The following is a 27,961-nucleotide window of genomic DNA, read 5'->3' as shown; positions in this document are numbered from 1 at the left end:
AATTCTACTAGATGACTTTCTCTGGAAGACTACTAGAGTCTTTCGCGACCCCCCTTCAATTGCAACAAGCCGATATACATTCTTGCACCGTGTTTCCCCAAAAATAAGACCTAGCATAGCCCTGAATTTTAAAAAAGATTTCAATATAAGCCCTCCCCTCAAAATAAGACCTAGTCAATAACACGATTTTTTTTTTGACCTAGTTGATAGCAAGAAATCTCTCTTACACGTTTTAAATGATTGATAGTCTATGTTTTTCAGTTATTTTGACTAAAAACGTGTTATTTATAAGTAAATGAATATTGGTTTTCGTATATTTCAAAATCTCGTAATTCTCTACTTTGTAATTTTGTTTTTGATAAATTAAAATATAAGACATCCCCCGAAAATAAGCCCTAGTGTTATTTTTCGGAAGAAATTAGAAAAAAGACCAAGTCTTATTTTCGGGGAAACACGGTAATCTGTTACATTCATTTTATTTATTTCATTTGATATCGTATATTGGTTTTGCACGACACAAATAAACATCTAGATTTAAATCTTTACAGAATTTATGTTTGAATCAAACCGTCATTTTCTTTATTCATGAAAAATCGATGCTCGGGAAAACAAGAAGTCCATCTACAAGGCGACTGAATACCAGAATCTCGTATTAAGGTTAATGACACAATAGTTAAAATAGAAAAAATTAGTTAGCTGTTTAAAGGCAGTTTTATGCTTTCAAAAACAAATAACTGGCTAATTAATCTCATACCCGACATGGACTGGTAACAGGCCGTGGTTCTTCATATGATTAAGCCGTCTTATCGGATCCTATCCTATCAACGTTATTCATAATGCACACAGCACGTTATATCACACTGATAAAAAACTGACAACCATTGTAGAAGAACTACGTGTTTGACTTCCCTGTAGGGTTTTGTTTTTATCAATTCCTAAAAAACATCGTGTTTTAAAACAAGGGCTTGTTTTAAATCCATTTTTTTTATGTATTTTTTATTGTACCCTCTGTATCGCCACTAAACTACGCCAAAACGTTGCGCTCGAACAGCTGTATACGCTGCCGGAATTATAATTTTAAAAATGTAAGTAAAAATTTTTGTTTTGACGTTTATTTCTATTGCGTACATTTATCGCCACGGTTGTATCTACACCAAAGGCAGCCTTCGACAAAGCAAGAGCGTTACGATAATGAAGAATAAACTTACATCGGCGGCAATCTACTGCTATAAACGATTAGACACCCTAGCCCAGTGTTTCTCAAACTGTGTGCCGCGGCTTAATAGTGTGCCTCAAGAGATTCTCAAGTGTGCCGCGGAGCTTTTTGTGGAATTTTTGAAAATAAGCAATTGGTATTACACATAGGCATGCAACGGGAAAGGTTGTAAGGCTTGAGTATCCAGTTGGAATTAGGCTGGTAATATTGTTGCATTTGCCTTATCCTGGTAATAAGGGTGATTGTCACGTTATAATTGCATTGTTATGTCATAATGTATATATTTGTAAACAAGCGGTCCACCTTGCACCATGTTGACTTGCGCACTTAGTTGGGCAAACAAAACAGCAAGTTTGGACGAGTTTTGGCTATCTGCTTATAACTCCTATTCCATCATAGGTGCAAAATTATCAAAAATAATTTTGACATCTCTATGGCTCTGTGCACATGGATTTTCTGCCAGTCTGCTATGACTGTAATTAAAGGTAGAAAAGACAGCGCGAAACCTCGTTTCAGTTGTTTTTCAAAACAGAAGCAGAATGATTTGTTTAAAGTAACTTTAATTTTTAAAGTGGGCCGCAAAACTTTTTTATTCGCTCAGTGTGCCGCGAGCAAAAAAAGTTTGAGAACCACTGCCTTAGCCTATGCTAATTGTAAAAGTCCTCTGATGCAAAGACGCTACAACTAATCTGTTATGACGCCACAATAAGGATTTCGGGTTTATGTATTGACATTTTCTCATAAAATAAGGGCATTATTGCGGTTAATACTGTTCGGTTAATTTATGCTTTGCATACTTAGATCAAAGTTATACAAACTGAAATCATATTTCAATTTTCGCAAGGTGGGTCGCTCACGTAATGGCTTATCGGTTACGTCCTACTGCGCAAACCACGTTTGCGGTCGCACTGAACTACAGCTTGAGAAGGTGTGTATGGACTTATCGATATTTGTGGCGTTTCGAAGGATTCATTGCAAATAAGAAGCGCCTTGCAAGTTTTTACATCCATTTTCTTCAACCTATTTATTACAAAAAATCAATGAGGGCAGCCATTTTGAACAAAACAGGCAGAATTTTTTTTTTTAAACATTTGATTTAAAACAATTCTCTTTGAACAAATCCCTACCCTCCTGAATCCCAGCCAAAATAGACGATTCGTGTTAATCTAAAAAAGCTCATATATATATATATATATATATATTATATTAATATTGCATCGCTATTAAGCGAACAGCCCAGTTTTAAATAATTCTCATTGATAATTCAACGTGCTTCTGTTCTCTGTAGTCACGAATTTGTTACGTCTTTTTACAACTCGAGTCATAAGCCATTATTGGTCTTGTTGAAATTTCATTCCCACGCTAAAACTGATGGAGATTATTGTTGTTTTTTCGGATAGTTCTCACAAAATCGGAAATTTTCGTTTGGTGTTTCGCGAAAAATTCATGATCTAAAAAGGGTTCGGGATGGTTGGGAATCACTGATTTTATGATACGTCCTGTCAAGATAAGTACGAAATCAGTCACAACCGTGTTTCCCCGAAATTAATACCTAGCCTGGATTTTAAAAATGATTTTAATATAAGCCATCCCCTTAAAATAGGACCTGGTCGATATCGCGACTTTTTTTATTAATCTGAAACGTGTGAGAGAGGAAACGGTCCGATTACCTGAGGTAACGCGAAGATTACGCCACGATTCATATTCCGTTTATTTACATATCTCTCAAATTTGTTTTTGATAAATGAAAATATAAAAGACATTCCCCCAAAATAAGCCCTAGTGTTATTTTTCGAAAGAAAATTGAATAAAGAACCTTTTTTTTCGGGGGAGCACGGTAGTTTATATTTCCATATACCGAAAATACAAATTATACATACAGAATGAAGAAAAATGGATTTGGGCGTGAAGGGAATCGCGGAAAACCAGTAACGATTATTGAGCATCGTCGCCCAAATATAAAAATTCAAATCTCGCAATGTATGGACCATATAATATTGCAAACGCTGTATGCGGGACATCAATGAAATGGGTTTGAATTTGGGGTACTCCCGAAGTATGTGTACCAAGATGACGAACACCGGAACGTAGTATGTGTATCAGGTTAGGCCATCATGTCAGGTACAAACACAACGGGAGTCACTTGGCTAGTCCCCGAACCGTAATAAAACTAAAATAAGTAAAATTGGAATACAAACATGGCCTAATCCTAACCTGGTACACATACTGCGTTCCGGTGTCGGCCATCTTGGTTCACATACTTCGGGTGTACCGAATTTGAACATGAAGCCACAAATTAGACCATGAATATTGACAGCCTTTCGTAATTTCATTACGGCCACAAGTTCCTTTGAGACGTTTATGTCATTGTCCGTTGGGAACTCCGCGCATCATCAGTTGCCAACTTTTAAAAACAGAGATTGACGGAACAAACATATTGAATCATCGCAGGCACGTTTATTTAATTAAATAAACACCAAGATAATATGTTAAAACGGTGCCGCGCGCTTCGTCTGAAAATGGTTTTGACATTCATAGAAAAATTGTGTTCGTCACCCATAGCCAACGCCAATTAAATCTTCCAAATACGATTGCGATTTATGGCGAGAATTCGTTAGAGAGTTAGCATAGCTGATAGCAAAAAATCGGCCGTGATTTCAGCTTTGACACCCCCAATATATGTTGTTGTTTTTTATTATTATTTGTATCATCACGTAATCTTGTTTGGCGAGAAAAATAAACTCTCTTCTCGGTAAATTCAATACTCTGTAGGTGACCCTTGGAACTAAAACCTGAACCCAAAACCAGCAGCAGATCAAACCCAGAAGTTTAGTTACAATCACTAATGTACTACATTTACCAATCAGAATTGTATACCTACCCTCATCCCAATAAGAGTCAAAATTTAGCGCTCCAGAAGTATGTGTACCAATATGGAGGTAACTAATTCTGTTTGCCTATTTTACATCAGGTTGTGTAAGGTAAAGGGACTGAAACCAGTGGGCAGGGGGTATATTCACTTGGCTAACACGGACAGTCCCCGAACTTGCAATATAATTAAAATAAGAAAATTGGAATAAAATCATGGCTTAACCCTAACGTGGTACATATACTACGAGAGTACCCAAAGTTTAGCCCCCAGGGATCTTTCCCCCAGGCTGTTTAGAATTGGTTCAAAGTCCCTTTCCACCATTCTGACACACAATAGTTTTGAGATTCAAATTTATTGAGCAATTATGACATCCACCAAATTATTATTACATCATTACACTAATTGTGACACAATAAAACTGTGCCTCAGGTACTATTTTCAAGGATTATTTTTACGATAGTAGTCAGAACAGAGTGAAAACAGAGGTACTATTAGCCTAGAAAACGAACATTATTACAGCTGCATGTAAAATTGTTATGAAAAATACCATTAAGGTTCACATTGTGGTTCAGCCTATTCAACCCTTTGCCACACACATGCCACAATGGGCATTGGTACGTACATACTTGTCCAGATTGGAAATTTAAAGCCAATTTAGTTTAGATACTCGAAAAATGCATATCACCTAAATTACAGTTTTGGTAGAAAATTTTTGAAACTTTGTTTTCAGTGTAGTTTTACTGTAGGTGAGTGACATAGTTATTTAGTATTACTGCAACACATATTCGTGTAGCCTATACAATATTTCTACTCTGACTGTAAAAAAAGTGCGAGTTGCACGCACAGTTGGCTATCTTACCAATAAAGATTGAATGATAAACTGAAACAAAGTTGTGATACGTGGCAAGAGAGAAATTTATTGAAAAAAGTTCGGGCCAATGGGTTATGCAAAAGGTTTTTTCAAGAAAATACTCAAAATATGTTAAAAAAAATTTGTTATGCTCTCACACAAAATGACCAGGATTGAGTTGGAGCCACCAGAAAGAAACTTTTTCACTCTTGAATAAGTATTTGTTCAACAACATGATGGTATTATTTAAGACGTACAAATTATGGAACTAATGTCATGAAAATTAGTATAAAATATGCAACACGTGATACAGGGAGGGGGGTTTCCTAAACAAACTAAAATGTCAGTGTACTTTTTATTTGAAGTTAATCAGTTCCACATCGAAAATGAGGGTAGCATTTTTGGGGATAACAGGTGGGTATCCTGCTGCCCCATAAGCGTAGTCAGGTGAGCAAGTTAACTTCGCTCTCTGTCCCTTTGACATCTGAAAATAAATATACTGCCAGATAAATACAAGGTGGGGTCGCAAGAAAAACAGAAAATTTGTCAAACAGCTTTTTTTTTTTTGCAAAGAATTACTTTACCAAAGTTTTTTTTAAAGGCATATGTTATAGACCAGCGGTTCCCAAACTATGGGTCGTGGTGGGCCGCAGAAGGAATCTTAGTGGGTCGTGAAAAGATGTAGAAAGCTTTGAAAAATTATACTGGTTATTAGGATCGGTGGCGACCCGAATACCTAATTAAAAAAAAAAAAAATTAAATTGAATTGAATGTCGCCCGTGCATTTCAGAGCAGTATCTTAACATATAAGTCAAAGCTTGTGTAGCGTTTTGATGGTTCACTTGTGGGATATCGTTCCAATTAAACTTATACCCATACACATTTTTTTCGTGATCTCATATGACCAAATTTTCTGCTTTTCTAGTGACCACCTTGTAGGTTATTATTGATAAACACTATTTCCAAAACTGCTGAAATGGGGAAGTTAGGTTAGGATAATACCTAAAGAAATTTAGATAAATATTAACACTATTTAATTAAGTCATATTTCAACAAACAATATGATTGAAATTACCCTTTTAATAGAAATTTCTGTCAAGCGAAAAGTTTAAAATTTAATAAAATTATGTCTCTGTTTGAGCATATTTCAATTAAAATCACATTTTATAGAGCAATTTGTTCTGATTCATATTGTATCCCTAACAAAACCCCTTGGCAGCTGAGTGAATCTGTTTCAATTCAGGGTGCGCACAAAACCCAGCTTCAAGTAAATTCCCTTCATTACATTCTAAGTCTACGAACCTGGGCTACGCCTTCATCCCACCCTTTGATGACCTGGCCTTGTCCAATCTTGAATTGGAATGGTTTACCGCGGTCGCGAGATGAATCAAATTTCTTGCCATCGGTCAGTGTGCCTGATATAAATATGTTACATTCAGGAATGGATTGCATGTAAAACTAAATTCAAAGTTAGTGTTTCACCATCAAATTTGGGTTTATAGACTCTCTGAGGGCCAAAACAACGAAACAATATACATTATCGATGAATTTCCATTGCTATTTAAAAAAGTTTCAAGACTTTTTGGGCAGCCTATATTATTATTAACTTATTATCAACTCCTCAAAGAAATGTAAAACAAAATCAATAACAGTCATGTGGTAGGAAAAGTCTGTATACCTGAAATTTGTCATTAAAATATATTTGAATCATTTTAAAATGAAAATTTGCATATTCTTTGGTACTTTATGAAAAGTACAGATAGAGGAATTGAATGCAACCACTAATGCACAAGATATAATTTTTATGAATATATCTTTCAATATTCACCTGTATAATGCACTTCGACTGTTTGACCACATTTCGGGAAATTCGTTCCTGTAAACAATGTATATATATCACTATATGGTTAGATTGAGAAAAATAATAATAAACATAATACAGATACTACTTGAGGATTGCTAGATGCTTCACCATCACAGAGCAGTTAACGTAACCTTCTGTAAAAAATACTTTGAACACCACTCGCAACCGAGTCAAGAAAATATCAGATATCTCCGTTCATATTTATCAAGACCAGTTGTGATCACTAGCAGCAGATTCCATTATTCCAAAAAAATGTATATATATGTCACTACATAAACTATTAACATGAAATGCGTTACATAAATCTAACACATGACACATCAATTTTGAAACACCAAATATAGCGCTAGTCGCCAGTGTGGTGCCTATAGCCAATATGCTACAGTCATCTAACGTCAATAGCAGCGGTTCCCAACCAGGGATGCGTGGCCCCAAGCGGGTCACAGAGCAGTTGGGGGGAGGCACAATGCTAGGTGCAACATTGATTTTACTTTTCATTCCCCATTCTTTCTAGGTTCATTGCTTAAGGCTGTAAGGGTATTTCACAGAGTGTTTTCACTTTATAGGCTAGTGCATGGCTACTCAACTGGCGGACCGCGGTCCGAATCCGGACCTTTTGAGCATTCAATATGGACCGCGTATGCAGTATAAGCATCGTTTTAGAGTTTTTGTTGATGATATTGATACTATTTACATACACGGCTATACAGTTTGCCGCACTGGTACCAATGTGCGACATTTGTGTCCATATTTGTGAGCCAATCATTGCTCTTGTATTTAATTTAATAATGCATTTGTTTATTTAATAAAATACCATTCTGAAATGTCCGGACCCCTGTAATTTTGAAGTTTTGTAAACAGACCTTCGGTGAAAATAGTTGAGTAGCCCTGGGCTAGTGCATGAAGAATTCAGCAATTAAAATAACACTATAAATACCACTGGAATGATAAGCCTGTAGACGGGGGGGTCTTGAGTGTTTAAAACTTCCGAAAGGGGGCCACGCCCATAAAAGGTTAGGATCCACTGGTATACAGGTCTAAAACCAGTACGGCACACTATACAAATCGGGTGACATTGTCCCGTTTCAGAGAAACCCATTTTACAGATGACACCCCTCCTTTGGGAGACGTCTGGACATTGTTGTCCCTCAATATCGGTAATAACACAGTATAATGAAGTTGCGCAAAATACTACAAAAAAGCGCAATCCAGTAACGTCATTATTGAATTCCTTGGGAAAAAATAATCCTATTTACCGAAAGAAAAAAATTGTGCCGTAGCTTTCGAGAGTTTTTAGCAAAAAACGGCAATTTTGTTCATGTGACGGCCGCGATTAATTTAGATTATTATTGAGACAAGCATGGCGAGATATGAAGCATCTGACGTGGTCCCAGACCAGTCTGGATTTCATGGCCTTTTTGAACGAGAAATCGGGCGTGCAATCAGAAATTCCCGCGTGCAAATACGAATTTCTGGCATGCAATTACAGCTCATGGCGTGCAAAACAACTGCGCCCGCGTGAAACTGACTTCGACCTAAGATACCTTTCAATACATCCGCGTAAAATTACCGGTATTGGATACAAAATATGTGGAATCATAGCAAAAATGGACGTTTGACCTTTAACCCCAAACATTATTTCTATATTATTCTCACTAATTTTGAGAGTGTTTGTGCGACTTTATATACCGGTACTGTTCAGTACATCCGTGTAAAATTATTGTATAAAAAATACGCTGAATCAAAGCCATAACTGGCCAGCGTCGGTGAGGAGGCGATCTTTCTCATTCAACACGTTATGGTTTTTGCTTCGCATTTTTCGATCATGCCTAATCTTGCAAGCTAGTATTAGTCGACAATTGTGGAGTTATAATTTTTTGGCATCTTTATATTACTAGATTATCGATTTAAAAACTATTTAAACCGATTTACATTGGTGAGCAATTGCAAATTTTCGGCGTGCAAAATTGAATTCGCTCGCGTGCATTTTTGTGGAGCGCTAGCGCCCTCGGGCGTGCATCTGCCATGGAATCCAGTCTGGGTCCCAGACGCCCCTCGTTTGTGAGACACATAGAGTGTTTGTTTTATTGAGCCAAATGGAGGGAAATTCTTGGAATTTGGATAGTGTGCTGTACTGAAAACAGGAACTGGTTCGCTGACCATCCCAACATTGAGTGAAATACTTCAATAAGACATTTTAAAAACATGGCTGTATGGTCAACCACATTCTTGAGATTCATAAATTATCCAGTTATCCTAGCAGTTCAAGTACAATATTGGGAAGAAAGGTAGGATCGGGCCAAAAATTCCAGCTCGGCCCGACCCAGGCCTGTGGGTATTAAACCTGACTTGAGCCCAACTAATTAACTGGATTAGCAGGCCCGAGCCCAAAATTTCATATTTTATTTAGAAGTTCTTTGAATTTCACTACTACAGTACTAGTATATACTTTTTGTAAACATATATTTATTTTAAAAAAAAGTTAGCAATAGAAAAGACCTACCCAAACGTAATGATTGATATTTAAGGCCTGACCCGAATTTAAGGTCGGGCTTCAGATTTTAGCTCTAATTGGGAATGCAATTTACGAATTTATTTAATTGGTAAATATATCAGTATAGACTAAATTATATATATATATATTTAAATATAGGAGAAAGTCGGGTTGGGTAAAGTAAGACAAAATGATAAGTCGTCTCAAGCCACAGAGTCAGCACTGGGCTAATCCAGTAATCACGACGCTTCAACCGTGCCAAACTGCGAAAAATCATAACGAAATCAACCAATCTCACTGTAGTATGATAAAACTGTAAAACGAAGAAAATATATTTACCATCTCCTGCTTGTATGGTTTCTACGGTAACTCCCATTTTTCACCGATGTAAACAAACAAAAATATAAAATTAAGAATATTCCCGAGTCAGACGAACGAAGCAAACCGTGGTCGCGCAAGAAAGAGTGGTCCGATAAGAAACTGAGAAAAAATAACCGGCGTGACGAGCTTTTTTCTCCCGCGTCATCGCATGCTTCGTTGATTTAAAAACGAAAACGTTATATTCGCGGGTATCTTTTGGAAAAATCTGGAAAGAGTCAGCCGGATATCTGTTTCAGATTCATGGAATTGATAACGGAGGAATTTGCGACGAGTCGTTTTCCAGCAATCCTCTCACATATAATTATTCTCCATGCGGAGTAGTCAGAGGTGTGATGACGAGCGTATGGACCTTTCCCCAAGCATCGACTTCCTTGTTTACTTCGTGACATTGGCCAATCAGCAAAATGCAAAACGTGACGTAACAATGCTCCCTTTTCGCATCCGCTCAGACACTTTTCTCACTCAGACAGATTTTCAAGCGTGGTCGTAAACATTACCTCGTTTTCGCACTTTTGAACTCTATTCGTTAGTTTTCAGTTATGTTTTGGAAACTTAAATGTAAATCAGATAATTCAATGGTCACCCTGTATTCCTAGGAGTTTTAATTTAATTGCAGTAATAAAAATTAGTGTAGAAATGGCTGTGATAGATTAGGCTAAAATTCTTTAACGGTGCTTTTAAAAAACAGGTTGTTGTATGCGATGAATCATAATGATGGTTTGAAACACATACCCCATTTCACAGGCGCCAACTCGCAAAAGCACTCTTAAAATAGCCCCGAAAATTTTGCAATGGTAAACTATAGGAAGAATTTTTCGGGGGTCAAAGGTCGGGGAAAGGTCCATTCCCGAAGCCAGCCGCCGAGTTTATGTTGTAATATAATTATATTCATTTATAATGAGTAGAACGCAAGTTGAATTTTCATATTTATCCAGGGGATGGAAACGCCGGTAAGACGGCTAAATCAGGTCCATGCATTTGAAAATAAGGACTCGAGGATTGCTGGACTCCTCGCCGCGTAGGGTGGATCACGTAATCGCTGGTCGGTTACGGCTTCCCCTACAATCAAGTCCGTGCGCCCGGAAACAATTAACTAACTAATCCCATAGCCGACGTGGAATGGTAACCGGACGAGAGACCGTGGCTCACCATGTGGTTGAGCCGTCTTATCGGCTTCCTCTCCCTATGAAAATTATATAAATTCCAACCTAAAACAAATAACCGATATGACTGGTAACCGGGCGAGAGACCGTAGTTCGCCATATGATTAAGTCGTCCTAACAACTTTTCTCACACCCGGATAAATCTTATGTAAATCTTATCTTAAATCATATGACGAAACACTGACTCTCGTCCAATTAGTTACCATCCCATGTTGGGCATGGGAATAGTGAGAAAGATATATGTTTCCGATTCATGGAATGATGATGGAGTAAACCGTAACTGGGCCAGCGATTGCATGAACCCGTTGCCACGACGAGTCGTTTTCAGAAATCCTCTCGTATATAATTATTTCACATGCGCGGATGCGATCCGAGCAAGGTAATCAAGGGTGCGATGGCGAGCGTATTCCCGACGTCATGCACCGAGTCTATGTTGTTATCAAAATTGTATACATTGATAATGTTTCGTTGTTGAAATCACAATACAAAAATTGAATTTTTTGTAAGATTAAGCTTTCCGCCACTAATGCAAAAATATGTGATTCGAGAAAAACACCCCCGCCACGTTTTAAGTAATTTCGCGTTCGCCACGTTGTATCGGAGGCTTTCTACAAAAAAATCCCAAAAATTTTGTTTGGCATTGTAGTTTATTTAGCTGCGCAAACAATCTCTTGTGCGCACCATTGATATTTCTGCCAACTTCAGTCCATATGTTCCAGAAACATACAACTGCACCATATGATCCTCAAAGAGTAACTCTAATCCAAATTACCGTTATTGCTTTTTTTTTATAAGATTCAGATATTTATGAACTACCGTGTTTCCCCGAAAATAAGACCTACCCTGAAAATAAGATCTAGCATGAATTTTGAAAATGATTTTAATATAAGCGATATTTTCTATCTAAAGACAGCTATCTACAGCTCCCAAAGTTGCATTGCTTTATTTTTTCATCAGTTAGAGAAAGATTCAAGAGAATCTGTTGAAGTCAATATTTAATTAGCGATGGCACTCGTTCAAAATCTGGAATATATAAAGAAATAGCATATGTAAAAAGTCATGTTTAGGAAGCCTCTATCTAAAGAATCTTGGAATGAAATTTTCGAAAGACTTTCACGCAACAACGTGGTGAATCATGTAGGCTATTTATTTTTGTTTTAGTTTGGTGAATACTGTTACTGTTTCAAGATGAAGTGCCCGAACATATACTCGTTTCAATTCATAATATACAACCGGTAGTAGTTTCGATAATACAGTCTTTTTTCACTTGGCCGTCTTTTTGTCTTTGTTTAAATTAGAGGTATTTTTTTTTATTTCGCTACCCTTTTCTTGGGTATTTTGTTTATTTTATTTCTCAGTTTTTGTTTGTATAATTTTTGTATTGAATATGTAAATGAAACGTAATGCAAATCAACTCGCAACTCAAGTTCTAACTAGAGTTAAGAGGTATGAATGAGTTTATAAAAGAGGAAATACTGAGTGATGAAAAAATTGATAATATTTTAGAAATCCGTAATGCTTTGAAGTTCTCTCCATTGTCTGAAATTTATACACATTGAAATAACATAGTTATCATAAAATTATTTGTTCTGTGTGTTAGAATGGAAATTATATTATACCAGATAAAATTGTTGTTGTAATAAATCATGTCTATCTTTGCTTTTTTCCCTTTTCATTGTCTTAAAATATGTGATATACTAATACCGTGTTTTCCCGAAAATAAGACTGGGTCTTATTTCAATTTTCTTCCGAAAAATAACACTAGGTCTTATATTTTGGGGGTGTCTTATATTTTCTCTATCAAAAACAAAATTACAGAGTAGAGAAATAAATAACACGTTTTTATTCAAAATAACTTCATAACATATATCATTAATCATTTGAAACGTGTAAGAAAGATTTCTCGCTATCGACTAAGTCAAACAAAATTGCGCGTCATGACTAGGTCTTATTTTAAGGGGAGGGCTTATAGTAAAATCATTTTTAAAATTCAGACTAGGGTTTATTTTCAGGGAAACACGGTATCTAATTTATATGAATGAATTGGAACTCCACATCATGCTGTGGATACTGTTTTTGCGGAATATATTGCAATGACATCATGGGAATTATTCAAATATCGGAATTACCGTAAACCCTATACCGTGGATTATGAACTTTTGACTGTGTAATTTGTATATATCAAATAAAAACGGTATGTTAGAAAACAACTCAATTTATTGATATTATGTGATGAATGGACCTTTCCTCGACCTTTGACTGCCGAAAAAATCTTCCTATACTTAACCATTGAAAAATTTCGGGGTTATTTTAAGAGTGCTTTTACGAGTTGGCGCCTGTAAAATGGGGTATGTGTTTCAAGCTATCATATAGATTCATCGCATACAACAATCTGTTTTTTATAAGTACCGGTAAAGAATTTTAGCCTAGTCTATCACAGCTATTTCTACACTAACTTTTTATTACTGCAATTAAATTAAAACTCCTAGGAAGACAGAGTGATCATTGAATTATCTAATTTATATTTAAGTTTCCGAAACACAACTGAAAACTAATGAATAGAGTTCAAAATGCGAAAACGAGGTAATGTTTACAGCCGTGCTTGAGGAACTGTCTGAGTGAGAAAAGTGTCTGAGCGGATCCGAAAAGGGGCATTGTTACGTCACTTTTTGCATCTTGCTGATTGGCCGATGTAACGAAGTAAACAAGGAAGTCGATGCTTGTGGAAAGGTCCATTGCCCCTCATGATTTGTTTCGTTTGACTTTTTAATAAATAAAAAAAAAGTTATGAAAATGTCGATTCAAAAACTTTGATGCTTTGATCCGAATAATTATAGGCCTATCTCCCTGCTATCACAAATTGCCAAGATTTATGAAAAAATTTTATATCATCGTCTCAAATATTATTTCGATAAACATGGAACTTTGAGCCTTTCCCAGTTTGGTTTCCGAAACAACTATTCAACTGAGCTAGCCATAGCACGGCTCAAAGAAATGATAATAGAAAATAAGGCCAATAACAAGATCACATGTGCCATCTTTTTGGATCTTGCGAAAGCTTTTGATACTGTTAACCATCAAATTTTACTAGATAAGTTATATAATTATGGCATTCGAGGAAAGGCATATCATCTTATTGCATCATATTTAAGTGGCCGCAAACAATATGTCCAATATGGGGATTGTATCTCTGAAATGGGCCTTATTGAATGTGGGGTCCCCCAGGGTTCCACGATTGGCCCGCTGTTATTTCTATGTTACATAAACGATCTACCTTTGGCATCTACTTTTCATTCGACATTATTTGCCGATGATACTTCTCTGCTAAAATCAGCATCCTGTGGTTTAGAACTCCAAACTGTGGTGAATCATGAACTCCAGAAGGTCGATAATTGGCTTAAAGCGAACAAATTATCCCTAAATTATTCTAAAACAAAATTTATGTTGTTCTGTGATAAAAAGCATGGTATTTCCACATTTAGAGTTGGCATTGGCAGCAACATTATAGAACAAACAAAATCCATTAAATATTTGGGAATTACAATTGATGACGAACTGAGTTGGAAGCCACATATTGCCGAGTTATCCAAGAAATTATCGCAAACTCTTGGAATATTTTACAGGTTAAGGCATATTTTGAAATCTAAAACACTTAAATTAGTATATTTTAGTCTATTTCACTCACGTCTGCAATATGGTCTGCTAAGTTGGGGCTCAGCATCAAGGTCTTCCTTACAGCCAGTTCATGTTTTGCAAAATAAAGTTTTACGATGTATGGCATTTGCAGAGAAAGTTCGTGTAACTAATTTGCAGCTCTACTACCAGTATGAATTCCTACAGCTGTCTGATATACATACGCTAGAAATAGCAAAGTTCATGCATCGGTATGAAAATGACCTTGTCCCTCCTGTTTTAAAAAAAATATTTCACCCCATTAAAAAAAGTGCACAATTACTGCACCAGGTCTCAAAGAAACAAGGTTTTCTTTACTCCACAAGTGTCCACTGAGGTGGACAAAACATCTTTGAAGTATATGGGTGTACAGGTCTGGGGCAATGTTCCACCTGAAACTAAAAAAAGTTCTGTGCATGTTTTCAGTAAGAAACTGAAAAAATATTTCCTACTGAAATATTCTAACTTGTCCTAATATCTGTAGTTTAATTAATATGCCTTTAGAACTGTGTTGAAAACTGCATTATATAAATTACTACATTACTATAAATTTAACTGTTTCATATAAACACTGCACACTGAGGGTCATAGCCCTTTTTTCCAACTCATGTATGTATATATAGGTAATAAAATTGCTGTCTTCTTTTCTTTCATTGGCATCAATTTGATGATTTCTATGTTCGACTTTAAAAGCCATTGTTATTGATATTTCTATCTTTTGAATTATTGCTAAACATGTCATAATATGATTGGCTCATTGTTATTTTCATTTCTCCATGTAATTGAGTATAAAATCTTGCTCCCTTGATCCATATAGTACTGCCTAATATACTGTAATCACCTTTTTTATGTCATTGAAAGTTATTGTTGTATTACTGATGAACTGCATAGTTATTGCATATTTAATTGTGGATCATATATTAATATTCTAGTTCCAAGTATGCATAAATACTTATAAATGATAGTAGCCCATTTGTTAATTAATTTAATAACCTTTATATATTGTGAAAAAGTGATTAACTGCAATAATAATTGCATATTTAATTGTTCATATTCAACTGTGGATCATATATTAACTACTATTCTATTTCAAAAGTATGTATTAATACTTAAGAATGTTGGTAGCCACTTTTAATTCAATAACCTTTTTATATCGTGAACTAATTAAGGTGTCAAACGAGAGTATCGGTCGGAGACCAAAGACTTATCGATCAAAACTGCGGTTTCGATTCATGACTCTATAGTGACACCGTGTGTCCAAACACCAATTAATTAATAGCTCCCTAATTATACGACATAACTCTACCAAAATCAATAGCCATCTGGTCCGTGAAATGATGAACGCACATGCAAAATTGGATTGGGTGGAGATTAAACCCCGCTTTCTTGAGATATCGCTTGCATCTAACAGACAGACAAAGATCGATAAACAAGATCGACAAGTAATGATATTTTTTACATCATGCACTCGGTCTATTACTGAAACTGTGATAATATTATTTTTCGTCCTTGGTATTAATTTTTGATCCCGGTCTGTGTCCAATAACAAAAAATATGCTTTTCGTGAAAATTTTTCCATTGGACATGTCCGGCTTCAACCAACACATGACCTCTCTAAATCCTAAATTGCCCTTAGTAACTTCCATAATACCATTAAATTGCCGACTCGTTTCCTTTTTTTTCCTCGTATTTATTTTTTTATATATTTATATTTAATCTCATTTGTATCCACCTATGATGAACTTATATATAGCACATACACAAGGGTCGGGAGCCTAGATGACTTTAATCGGTCTTGCACACCGACCCGCACAAAGCAATAATCAATTACTGTGGAATATTTTCGTTATTGTATTATGTTTATATTAGTGTTGATTTTGTTTTGTGGCAATAAATCTCTCTCTCTCTGCTTGCTCAAACGCAGGCGCTAGTGAGCTGAAGTAATTCAGAACGACAAGATTAGCAACTTACGACTTACGTAGTGTTGCGTGGATTGAATGTGGCAATTGAATTTGCGCCAGTTCTGGTTTGTTTTTTTATTCTTTGCAAACTTTGTACAAACAGTTTTATTGAGAACCAATTCGATTCAAATTCGGAGGATTTGCAGAAAAAAACTCCAATTTTGCGGTACCGTACTCCTGTTGGCGGTAGTGTATAACTTACGGTACCGTACTTACACAATTCAGCAGTTACGGTACCGGTACAGAGTTACGGACTTACGGTACCGGTAAAGTGCACCGATGCTTTGCGTACTGACGTACCGGTACCGTACCCGTACGGTACAGCCGTATCTGTACCATACACAGATACCATACCGCTACGGTCAGACGGTACAGGAAAGTTATGGAAATTTAGTCCTTGTATAGATGGTTCGGTGCTAAATTCTGAAATTGCAAACAGTACAGACGACAGTACGGTACCGGTACGGTAGCGTACCGTACAGCAGTAGGAGGCCGCTACTGATATGGTACCGTACAATATTAACTCATGTACCGTTACCTACCGTAGATAAATTAACATCATTTTGCCCATATGTCTGTATGTACCGGTACCGTAGTCTACTTGGTACGGTACCGGTACATACTGACATAAGTATAAATTTATTTCGACTCCATAATCAGCATAACACAGTAACAGGCAATAAAATGATTGATAAAAATAAATAAATAAAAACTGATTATGAAATTACACAGGAGCAAACAAAATCTTATATTTTATCAGAGACTAATCAATTTCAGAATTTGTATTTCTGCATTTAGGAAATAAAAATTTTAAAATGTCATCCGATATTAAAGTTGGAATTATTGGAGGCACTGGACTCAATAACCCAGACATATTGGAAAATAGAATTGAAAAAGAAGTCAATACAAGTTATGGAAAGCCATCAGACACATTGGTGTGCGGAACAATTAGTGGCATCAAATGTGTTATATTATCTCGGCATGGCCATGGCCACTCAATATCGCCAACGCTTATAAACTTTCGAGCTAACATTTGTGCGCTTAAAGAAGAAGGCTGCACCCATATTCTTGCTACATCAGCGTGCGGATCTCTCAAAGAAGAAATAGCACCAGGACATTTTGTCATTATGGACCAGTTTATAGATCGAACTTTTAAACGCCATGTTACATTTTATGACCAACAGCCCGGAAGTTGGAAAGGTGTCAGTCACATTCCGATGGGTGAGCCTTTCAGTCCTTATATCGGGAAAATTCTAACAAAGGCTTGCAAGGAAAACGGTGTAATATTTCATCCAAATGGTACGACAGTTACAATAGAAGGGCCTCGATTTTCAACCGTCGCCGAAAGTAGTATATTCCGATCATGGAATGCGGATTTAGTCAACATGACTACAGTTCCTGAAGTCACCTTAGCCAAAGAAGCAGGGATCATGTATGGCGTACTCGGAATGGCAACCGATTACGATTGCTGGAAAAAACATGAAGAAGCAGTAAGTGTGGAAAGTGTGATGGCTGTTATGAAGAAAAACTCGGAAATGGGAACAAAAATTCTGAAAACTGCTGTGAGATTGATCGCTGAATATGGTGATTGGACTAAAGAAATAAAAGAAGCCCAAGATGTTGCTACCAAATCAATCATGTTGTGATAGACTTACGAGGTTTATAATATTGCACATTCTCATGACACAAAGGGTTATTTATATGGTGGTGTGTGATCACCCACAGATTTATTTGTCGCTCCTGTAGTATGTGAACCAAGATCGCAGATACCGGAACGTAGTATGTGTACCTGAAATCATGGCCTAACCCTAACCTGGTACACATACTGAATTCCGGTGCCCGCCATCTTGGTTTACATACTATGGGAGTACCCTTTATTCACATTCTTAACAGAACACATTCTAGATGGAAACACTCACAGTTAATGCTACCTTGTATATCTCTACGGCCGCACACATGATAAGCACACCTCCAGACATAGAAACGTCACCTTCAGACATGAACAAGCATGAGTCAAAGGTCACTATATTACAAGGGTGAACAGCGTAAAACATTTTTTATGCATCACTTTCACTCCCAACAGGTACATGCGGCTACTAATATCTTACAATATGTAATGGGCTGCTTTTTTATTGAAAGGACCGGAATTATTTGTCAATAAACTTTTTCAAAAAATCTTAGCTATGCGGGTCCGCTATCACCCAGCTACTTTACTGATTGTATAGCTCAGAGTCATGTCTCAGTCGGTCGAAATTTAATAGTCACATTTTTTATGCAACACTATCACTCCTAACAAGGCCATGTACATGCAGCCACTAATATCTTACAATATGTAACAGGCTACTATTTTTTAAAAAGACCAGAATTATTGTCAACATTCTTTTTCAAAATCCTTGGCTATGTGGGTTTGCTATCACCCAACTACTTTACAGACTGTATTGCCGAGGTCATGCTTTGGTTAGTCAGAATTTGATAGCTACCTGATAGTTTTTATTGTTCTGCAGACTTTATCTTGTGATCAAGCTAACAGTGAACATTTTTAAAAAATGACAAAATATGAACAAATTAAATGGCTATCAAAGTACTTTTTATATTGATTATTCATCATAGCTATACCTTATCAGATATATTGCAACACAAAATGATATAGTTTCAATGATATTCCTGTTTCAATCAATTTAGAGCGAGTCCGATTAAAAAAATGTCTGTATAATTTTGAACAAGCTGGGGTAAACCTGTGTTATGGAATATTGAATCTTTTTTTTTTCATTTTGTTGTAATCATAATTTACTATTTTGCAGCTTTACTTTTATCAGGGAACTTTATTCTAATTAGCATCTTTAGCGTATTTTTGATTCAAAAGTTCTCCGAAAAAGCAGAAGTTTTTCCCGTTTGATTCTGTTCATTTTGACCAGGGGTGGGATAGTTACAGCCCAAGAAGCGGCCCACCAAAGTGTTTCATCCGGCCCACTTTTATTTGCTGAAATTACGACTATAGTTTTAATTAATGGATATAAATTTCCGTTGAAAATATCGTCATAAGGACCCCGGTTATTACATTGTGCTTATTATTATTATTTCATAATCATTAGCGTATTGTTGGACTAACTGTTGTAAAGAAACTGTTTTTCATTCATAGTTTTTCATATTCAGTTTTAAGTCTCATTATCTATAACTCATCTACTGTGGAAAGTAATTGTCTACCCCTGATTTTGACATCATGTCGCACTCACTCGGTACATGAATTTATCATGGCACACATCGCTATTGTTGACATTAAATATCATACTAGCTATCATGGTTCAGCATTTTACCTTAAATTCTTTCATTTCTCAATTTTCGATGGCCTTCCAATTCAATCATAGTTCTTTTTTCAAAGTTTCAGTTAGATAGATAGATTTTAATTACCACACACAAGATGGGGTTGAGTAGCAGTACTGTTGCCCAACTTGCTGATAATGAACAACTAAAAAGACTTTCTGGAAAAGTTACGATAACAGAAAATGATCCCTTTTGGAATCAAATGTTATCGTTTACTCTCCATGCACCAAAGACAAGATCTGAACAAGTACAATTAGAAGAAATAACTGATTCTCATTGTAAAGCTCTAGTAGAAAATAACCAACACACTGGTAATTTTACTGCGTTGTTGAAAGTCTTCTTATCACGCTCAAAGGAATTGAAATCATCCGCAGAATGCGACGACCGAATTTTTACATGGCAAGCGCATAATGTGTTATTCATTATTCGCCATGTTTGCAAATTTCTAGCTGAGAATATGTCGGAAGAAAATATGCTTGAGCAATTTGAAGCACGCTCGTTGCAAGATAGACAAAAAGACTTAGAATCTGGAGCTGTGCTAAGTGGAGCAGGCTCAATTAACTATCTTGACCAACTTATTGAAGCTTTACAAGAAATAATCATTGAAGTCCCGGTGCTGGAATTCACTTATAACTTACATATGGAAGCAATGACTGTGTTTTTGGTTCTTCTGTCTGTACAGATGTTTTCACCGAGTCCATCTCATCACGGAGTGTTTACGAATCGAATAATGAATTGCACCTCTGGAGAACGAGGTAACAAGTTTATAAAAGCGTTGTTACAGCATTATATTGAACAAAAACCTCCGCCGAAAGATGGATCTGAGCCGCAAGGTGGCAGTATTGTTATTGGAGTCGCATCTGCTGTAGCGTCAGGATTATGGAACGTCGTGACCTTGGGTCGAGGTCAAAAGAATGATGCTAACAATGCACAACAATCTACTACCCCCACTCTAAGCCAAAAAGGCTCTCTACTGCTATTGGTGTTGGTGAATTATAGCACTGAAAACAAAAACACACCACAAAAAACTGTATATCAAATTGCATTAGAAAAATTTCGCCATTTACAAGGAAGCACAGCCATGAGTCCGACGTCCGCTCCACCCTCATTTCACTTGAATTTGTCGAGGCTTTTTCAAGCATTATGTGCGACGCAATATCAAGAAACATCAACTTTGCTTCTCTATTTTCTTCTACATAAGAACCCAGAAGTACGAGCATTCATTCTTTCGAAAACGGACATAGATAAACTAGTCGTCCCAATTTTAAAAATATTATATTCAGCTCCGGAGCAGAATTCCCACCATATTTACATGGCGTTGATTGTTTTATTGATATTAACAGAAGATGACCATTTCAACCAATCAGTGCACGAGTTGAAAATCAAGACAGTTGATTGGTACACAGATCGGTTGCTACACGACGCAACGCTCGGCGATCTAATCATCCTAGTCATTGTCCGCACGATTCAATTTAATATGAGCAGAATGAGAGACAGGTATTTACACACGAATTGCCTCGCTGCTTTGGCGAATATGTCCGCACATTTTAAGTCACTACACTCTTACGCTTGCCAACGAATTTTTAGTCTTTTTACTCTTCTTGCTAAAAAACAACGAAAAGTTGCTGAAAAATTAACAGCTCGAAGAAACGGGGAAGACACGTCCCACGATGCAATTTCTGATACCCATAATGCAATTGGTCAAATGAATTTAGACATGGAGAGTCAACAAGATTATGCAGCTGAATTGTCAGTTTTAGTTGAAGTTATTAGAATGCTCCTGGAAATATTAAACTCTTGTCTTACTGGAAACGGATTACGACACAACGCGAATCTCGTGTACGCATTACTTCATCGAAAAGAAGTCTTTTTGCAATTCCATAACCATCCAGGATTTCAAGATGTTTTGCAAAATATTGACACGATTGTGCAATTTTTTACTTCACGTTTGGATAAACTGCATCAAGAATCAATGACTATAGAGGAGGTAAGACCGTAAGAGGATATCCGATGTATTTGTTTGACTATCATTTTTTGTTTGTACTTATTTTTATTCTAATCAAAGATTACAGTCATTCTCATCCTGCTTCTTGATAAGATTATTGTCAGATTAGAAGAATGTACACTTAGGACAGTAGTGTGCAAGTCAATGCATCTGAAACGAATAACTGGCTAACTAATCCATTACCCGACATGGACTGGTAACCAGACGAGAGGCTGTGGTGCGGCATATGATTAAGCCATCGTATCGGCTTTTTTCTCCCCAGGATAAATATGTAAATCCTAATTTCTGTATAGCATAGCGACTAATAATTTATCCTCCACCAAGATTGTCCAACAAATCAGATTATTGAAATTACTATAAATTACAATATTCTGGGCAATTCCAGCGTTACTTTCGTTACATCTGAGCAAATTTTTAAATTTCTGACTTAACTTAAAACGTATTAGAAGTATGCAAGTCACATTGTTACTAGTTGTAGATGGCATTAGGGGTGTAACATAGACATCATAGAGGTGGCGATGCTATGGACTACTTTCACATAGGAATGTCCCGAAACAGAACTTACAGAACTGTAAGTTTTCTATTCCGATGATTTACGCTGACATTAAAATCTGAGTCCAATTAAAATACTAAATATCAAGATTAAATGCAAGGAGAGTTGCAGCATTACCTTTTCCAATATTGGTAAATCGTTTTTGTTTGCACTTATTTTTCAATCAAGATTACTAGCACTACTTAACCCCCTTACTGTTTGTTAATAAGATTAATGTTGGATTAGCTTTTTGTGAAGCATGTGCATGGGGATTAAGATTTCACAATGGGTCTCCCAAACACTTTATTTTGATGATAGATATGATACTGATCTTACTTTCAAAAAGGTGCCCTTTTTTGTGGACCAGCGAATGGAGTTTTATTTTAAAAGTTGTCAACAGATAATGTTTGGTACAAGTAGGGATGTCCACATCCGAATACTAAACTATTCTAAAATAACACTGAAAAAACATTTCGAATATCATTTAAACTAAATTAGCTAAGCCAAAGCAATGCTGCAGAGGAGTTTAAATCACATTATCCCTCATCACATCATTTCTGTAATTGGTAAAAAACATGGAATGATACAATGTATGTCACATCATCTTGCAAACAAGTTATTCGTAGGAAGAACTCAATCATGGCTAATCAATGTTATGTTACTACTTGAGCTTGGCATTTTGAATCCAATATTAAATTATTCAAAGCGGTTCAGACGAAAATTTTGAATCTTTTTTTTTTGGCTGCCAAGGATTAGGGTGAATTCCTCATTTTTTTTCTTCATTGGAGCTAAATTTTTACAATAGAATTCTGACATATGACACGTTTTTTCCCCATGAGTTATCGATGATACATGTTTCGTTATTGTGTGTGAATGCTCAACAAACTGTCTGAGTGATGTCTTCTAGTTTTTTCACCCGTCATATGCATATGGTTTTGATCACAAGATATAATCAATCAATGAACTATAGCCACATCACATTAATCAATACATTGCATAAGACGACTGCATAATAATAATATACTGAATATGGTTATTAAACTTAATCAATATGCTATGGTTAAGCATTGATAAAAAATGAGCATGAAGGCGATTTTGATTACTGCTTTTATGCTCAAACAATCTCTGACTTTCTTTTCTTCTTTGTGGCTCAGCAAAGTCAGGCTCAAAACTCAAGATGAAAAACTATGAATAAAAAACAGTTTATTTACATAAGCTACCTAGTGCTAGGCTAAGGTACATTTACTAATAAGAAGCACACTGTAACAATCAGGATCATTATGACATTATTTTCATCGGAAATTCATATAACTTATAACCGTTATTTCAGCAGGCACGAGTGGGCCGGATGAAACACTTCGATGGCCAGGATCTGGCATGTGGGCCGTGATTCGCCCACCTCTGGATTATATAATACTGACACAATTATTTGTGTGTCTGCTTGTACTGAATCGTGTATGTAGGAAATGTGTGAGAATACTGTATAGAAAAATATCACCCTCTCAGACATTCTCTTTTGTATCCGTGGCTCCTTATTTGGAGCCTTGTTTGGAGTGGGGTGTAAAAATGATACACAGAAAAAATAACTATCTGACGTTGTCTTTTACATTATTGTGTACTTGTTTATAGCCCTGTTTGGAGATAATGTATGAGAATGCCACGTTAGAAAATTAACCCTCTTTTTATATTGACAACTGTGAAAACAAAAACAAAACATGTCAATAACAGTTTGATGTAGACAAAAAATGACCGTCCACTATTTAGTAAGGTAGGCCAATACTCGATGGAGAAGAGTTGGGGACATGACATGACGTACTTGTTGATGCTTTTGACCCAAATATTGTAAAGTTTCTTAATAGAAGAAGTATAAAACAACTCTCTCTGACATTCTCTTCTTTTTAAAGGTCCACGAAGTAATCAAGGACGCCATGTTACATCTACCGAGCCATCATTTGAAGAAATTTCCGGAGTTAAAGTTCCGATATGTTGAAGAAGAATCGCCGGAAGAATTCTTTGTTCCGTACGTTTGGTCGCTTGTTTTCAACAAATCCAACGTATTTTGGAACCCAGGATGTGTACAGCTCTTCACTTTGGATAGTTGAAGAAAATAATAGACTGATGGTTGTTCCTCTGACCTCTGATTGAACCCAGAATAATTCTTTGGTGCTGCTACAACTATGACAAAATTCCAGTCGAGTATGTTATTTGGGTACTCTCGAAATATGTGAACCAAGATGGGGGACACCGGAATGTTGTATGTGTACCAGGTTAGGGTTAGGCCAGGTACAAATACTAAGGGAGTCACTTGGCTAGTCCCCGAACTCATCATAGAACTAAAATAAGAAAGATCAGGATAAAAATTTGGCCTAACCCTAACCTGGTACACAACACACACTACGTTCCGGTGTCCGCCATCTTGGTCCACATACTTCGGGAGTACCGGTATTTGTACTTTTATGAAATCATATCTCAAGAGTTAGAAATACCACTTGAAATTCTGAAAACAAGCCAATGTTTACAACTTGAAAATTTGTATGGCTGAAAAGATTTATGTGTGGCTGCTTTATTGTCAATTGTTACATCACATCGACTTATTGTTAATTGGTCATTGGTATGGAAATGAACAAGGAAGTCAATGCTTGGTGGAACATTCATTACTCTTAACCGTCCGTGCCTTGGTGAATGGTGTAAAACTATTTTTTGAATATATATGACAAAAAAGATTTGATCAAAGTCATTTATTTTCAGCTTAGACTTGATTTTAATTTAATAGTTGAACAACTTTTCCTTATTCTGCAGATATCCAGCCCTGTCTCACAAACCAAGTGTGGGATTGTATAGAACGGTCGCTAGAAAAACAGAAAATTTGTTTTTCAAAGAATAACTTTATAAACTGTTTCAAAGGCTCTTGTCATATTACACTCATAGATGCTCAAAACGTTGTCCGTGCCATTCAGAGCGGTGTCTTAGCTTGATAGAACCTAAAAGGTATAAATCTAAAACAACTCAGAACATAAAAGAAATAAAAACATCAAAGAAGAAATGAGTAAACACGTATTTTATTCATGATCTAATTTGACCTTCGAATTTTCTGCTTTTCTAGCGACTACCCTGTAAAATAAAACTCACTGAACGTTTTGCAATTAATACATACAGGGCAAAAGAACTCCCATATTTCATTAAATTAATTCATAAAAAATATGGGAGGTCTCTTGTGTCATCCTCTTGTGGTTAGTACCGGTAGTTCTATCAATAGCTTAAATACACTTAACAAAGAAATTGTGAGAATTCGGCCAAGAAACTGATGCGTTCATATTTTTAAATTGTGATATTTTTAGGTTTCGGTTACAATCATTCTGATTCTATATTTTCTATTTCATTCTTTGTAAATACTTTAATAAGCTGATAACGCCAGCAAAATACTATATAGTTATGTATGCTCTGTAATATTCTAATAGTTTAAATTTTTTATTATATCTCGAATGCTTATGATTTTATTTTATTATTTTAATTCATGGTAGAATGCCTGGGCGAATTTTCTGGTTAGATATTATATACAATGAGACAACATTATTAAAACCAGACACTTTTATACCCATATGTTGGACAGCTGTATCTTGAATTTTTGACTTTGCAAAATGACCTGTCGATTGAGGTTAAAAATTATGATTTGCTGCATAATATTTTATGGGCTTTCAGGGGCGTTGCCATAGCGGGGGGGGGGGGGGGGTGAGGTTCGAATACTCTTTTGATACTGATACTCTTCTATCAGTGTTGCTATTTCTCCACCTTTCAATACAAGGTAATATAAAACATACAGTTGAACAAATGGTACTGGAAATTTCTCTTCTCGGAAAGTTACCACTCATGGGAAATTTTCCTCCCTGGAATATCACACTCAACCGTATCTCAAATTCAACCGTAACCTCATTATTAAGATCTTTTCAGCGATTCTGTGTTTATTGTTAGAGTGCTCTGTATGGCATTTTTTACATATTAACAAATGTACTACGGAAATTCCTTCTTATGCCCATGAAAGATTTCACACAGACGAAATTCAACCCTATTGTTCATTAAGACCTCGAAATAAACGGAGGATTCTGTATAAATTGTCATGTTTCATATTTGTGTTGTGGATGGCATTTTTTACCAAACAAATCATATCATGTCTGACAATAATTACAAGAACTGGCAACCCTCACAGTCCTAAAGAGATTGTGAACCCTGCTCATAAAATCATTTAACCAAACTAAATTCGGCACTCCAGTAGTGTGTGTACCAATATGGAGGTAACTAACTTTGTTCGCCTACTTTACATCAAGTTGTATAAAGGTACTGAAACCTATTTGCAGGGGGATATAACACAGACTGTTCTCGAACTCGTAATAGAACTAAAATAAGGAAATCGGAATAAAATTATGGCCTAACCTTAACCTGGTACATACACTATGGGAGTACCCTAAATTCATATATGCCGTTTTTTAGACTTGGTGTTCTGGGTGGATTTCCAGACACCAAACCATGTCATACCCGACAATAAATTCAAAAACTGGCAACTCTCTTAACCCTAGAGGTCACGCCCTTTAAGTTGCTATTGCTTGATCATCAATTGATTTATATGAAGCTTTTTATAAATTATATATTGATTTTAAATTTATTGATATTGGGTGCTTTCTATGTAACAAGCAATATATTAATTAGTTAAAAAGAAGTTGTTGTTTTCTTGTGCAAGGTTAACTTCGGATATGCCCTCGCACTGGGGACTAGAGATGTCTCAATCGGGCCAGTACTAGGATTTTTAAGCAACAAGCAATATAGGGTGTCCATGAAGTCTTCAAAATTGCAAAGGGAATTTATTGATAGCATATATTGTTTTGGGCCTCACAGATATAATAAATGAAGTAAAAATACTTGAACAATCACTAAAAAAAGACAAAGCCTGGTTGAGATCTGATCTTCATAACGAAATTGAAATTATGAAGGGACTTTACGGACATCCTGTATATTAATCAAAGACGCACTAGCACTCACAGTACAGGGATTGTTCAAGTATATTTACGGTGCTTCATTTAAGACATCTGTGAGGGCCAAAACAATATATGGTATGGATTATCCAATCTGGGCCAAACAGAGCTGGTACTCAGGTTGATGCGTACCATTCCTATGGTTAAGCCATCTTATATTTATTCTGCCCCAGGTAAGGGACGTTTTCATGTGGGGCTTGACCAAAGGGTTACCCCTAGCCATAAACAAAATACTTTTATTAGAGAGTATTCGAATATATATTAGTGGGGGATAACTTGAAAAGGTCTAAAAACAGCATCTCCTTACCATAATATGAGTAGTGTATAAGCAGAACATTACTTATTGTTAGAAATTGCTCCCAAACCAACCGGATGGGAAAATAGGCAGCATTAGTTCCATTTCCTTCCTCTTGTTATGTCGCACATGATTCACTACATTGTATTCATTTGGCTGTTTATAAGAAATATTGTTTAAGCACAGTGGAATCAACACTCTGCATTTCATGTCTTATTTTAACACCATATTCATGAATATTCTCTGTTAGTTTTCTATTTTTTGATGGTTTAACAAGTTGATCATTTAATAATAAAAATAACATCATAAAT

The 27,961-nt window shown here is 36.1% G+C and overlaps 3 protein-coding genes across 3 annotated transcripts; 2 read left to right on the top strand and 1 right to left on the bottom strand.

The window, feature by feature from the left end:
- Nucleotides 1-4,421: 4,421 nt before the first annotated feature.
- Nucleotides 4,422-9,790, bottom strand: LOC120346773 (peptidyl-prolyl cis-trans isomerase FKBP1A-like). Its single transcript, XM_039416594.2, has 4 exons — nt 9,636-9,790; nt 6,767-6,814; nt 6,241-6,353; nt 4,422-5,422 (listed from the first exon to the last, which is right to left on the bottom strand). Exons 1-4 carry the CDS (start codon nt 9,670-9,672, stop codon nt 5,294-5,296), a joined length of 327 nt encoding a protein of 108 aa, XP_039272528.2. The 5' UTR covers nt 9,673-9,790; the 3' UTR covers nt 4,422-5,293.
- Nucleotides 9,791-17,183: 7,393 nt separating this feature from the next.
- LOC120346770 (S-methyl-5'-thioadenosine phosphorylase-like) lies at nt 17,184-19,852 on the top strand. The gene has a single exon (XM_039416589.2). It carries the CDS (start codon nt 17,289-17,291, stop codon nt 18,117-18,119), a length of 831 nt encoding a protein of 276 aa, XP_039272523.2. The 5' UTR covers nt 17,184-17,288; the 3' UTR covers nt 18,120-19,852.
- A 25-nt stretch (nt 19,853-19,877) lies between these two features.
- On the top strand, nt 19,878-27,042 carry LOC120346765 (dymeclin-like). The gene is made up of 2 exons (XM_039416580.2): nt 19,878-21,781; nt 24,236-27,042. Exons 1-2 carry the CDS (start codon nt 19,892-19,894, stop codon nt 24,431-24,433), a joined length of 2,088 nt encoding a protein of 695 aa, XP_039272514.2. The 5' UTR covers nt 19,878-19,891; the 3' UTR covers nt 24,434-27,042.
- The last annotated feature ends 919 nt before the right edge of the window (nt 27,043-27,961 follow it).

Source organism: Styela clava, chromosome 8 (genome assembly GCF_964204865.1).
Source record: "Styela clava chromosome 8, kaStyClav1.hap1.2, whole genome shotgun sequence".
NCBI lineage: Eukaryota > Metazoa > Chordata > Ascidiacea > Stolidobranchia > Styelidae > Styela > Styela clava.
This window is presented reverse-complemented; position numbering and strand designations above follow the sequence as displayed.

Excerpts from the sequence above, each read along its gene's own strand:
- LOC120346773 (XM_039416594.2), bottom strand. The coding sequence starts at position 9,672 with ATGGGAGTTACCGTAGAAACCATACAAGCAGGAGATG. Across the intron at positions 6,815-9,635 it reads AACCATACAAGCAGGAGATG|GAACGAATTTCCCGAAATGT; the intron begins GTAAATATATTT and ends CATTGTTTACAG. Across the intron at positions 5,423-6,240 it reads GGGATGAAGGCGTAGCCCAG|ATGTCAAAGGGACAGAGAGC; the intron begins GTTCGTAGACTT and ends ATTTATTTTCAG.
- LOC120346770 (XM_039416589.2), top strand. The coding sequence starts at position 17,289 with ATGTCATCCGATATTAAAGTTGGAATTATTGGAGGCACTGGACTCAAT.
- LOC120346765 (XM_039416580.2), top strand. The coding sequence starts at position 19,892 with ATGGGGTTGAGTAGCAGTACTGTTGCCCAACTTGCTGATAATGAACAA. Across the intron at positions 21,782-24,235 it reads AATCAATGACTATAGAGGAG|GTCCACGAAGTAATCAAGGA; the intron begins GTAAGACCGTAA and ends TTCTTTTTAAAG.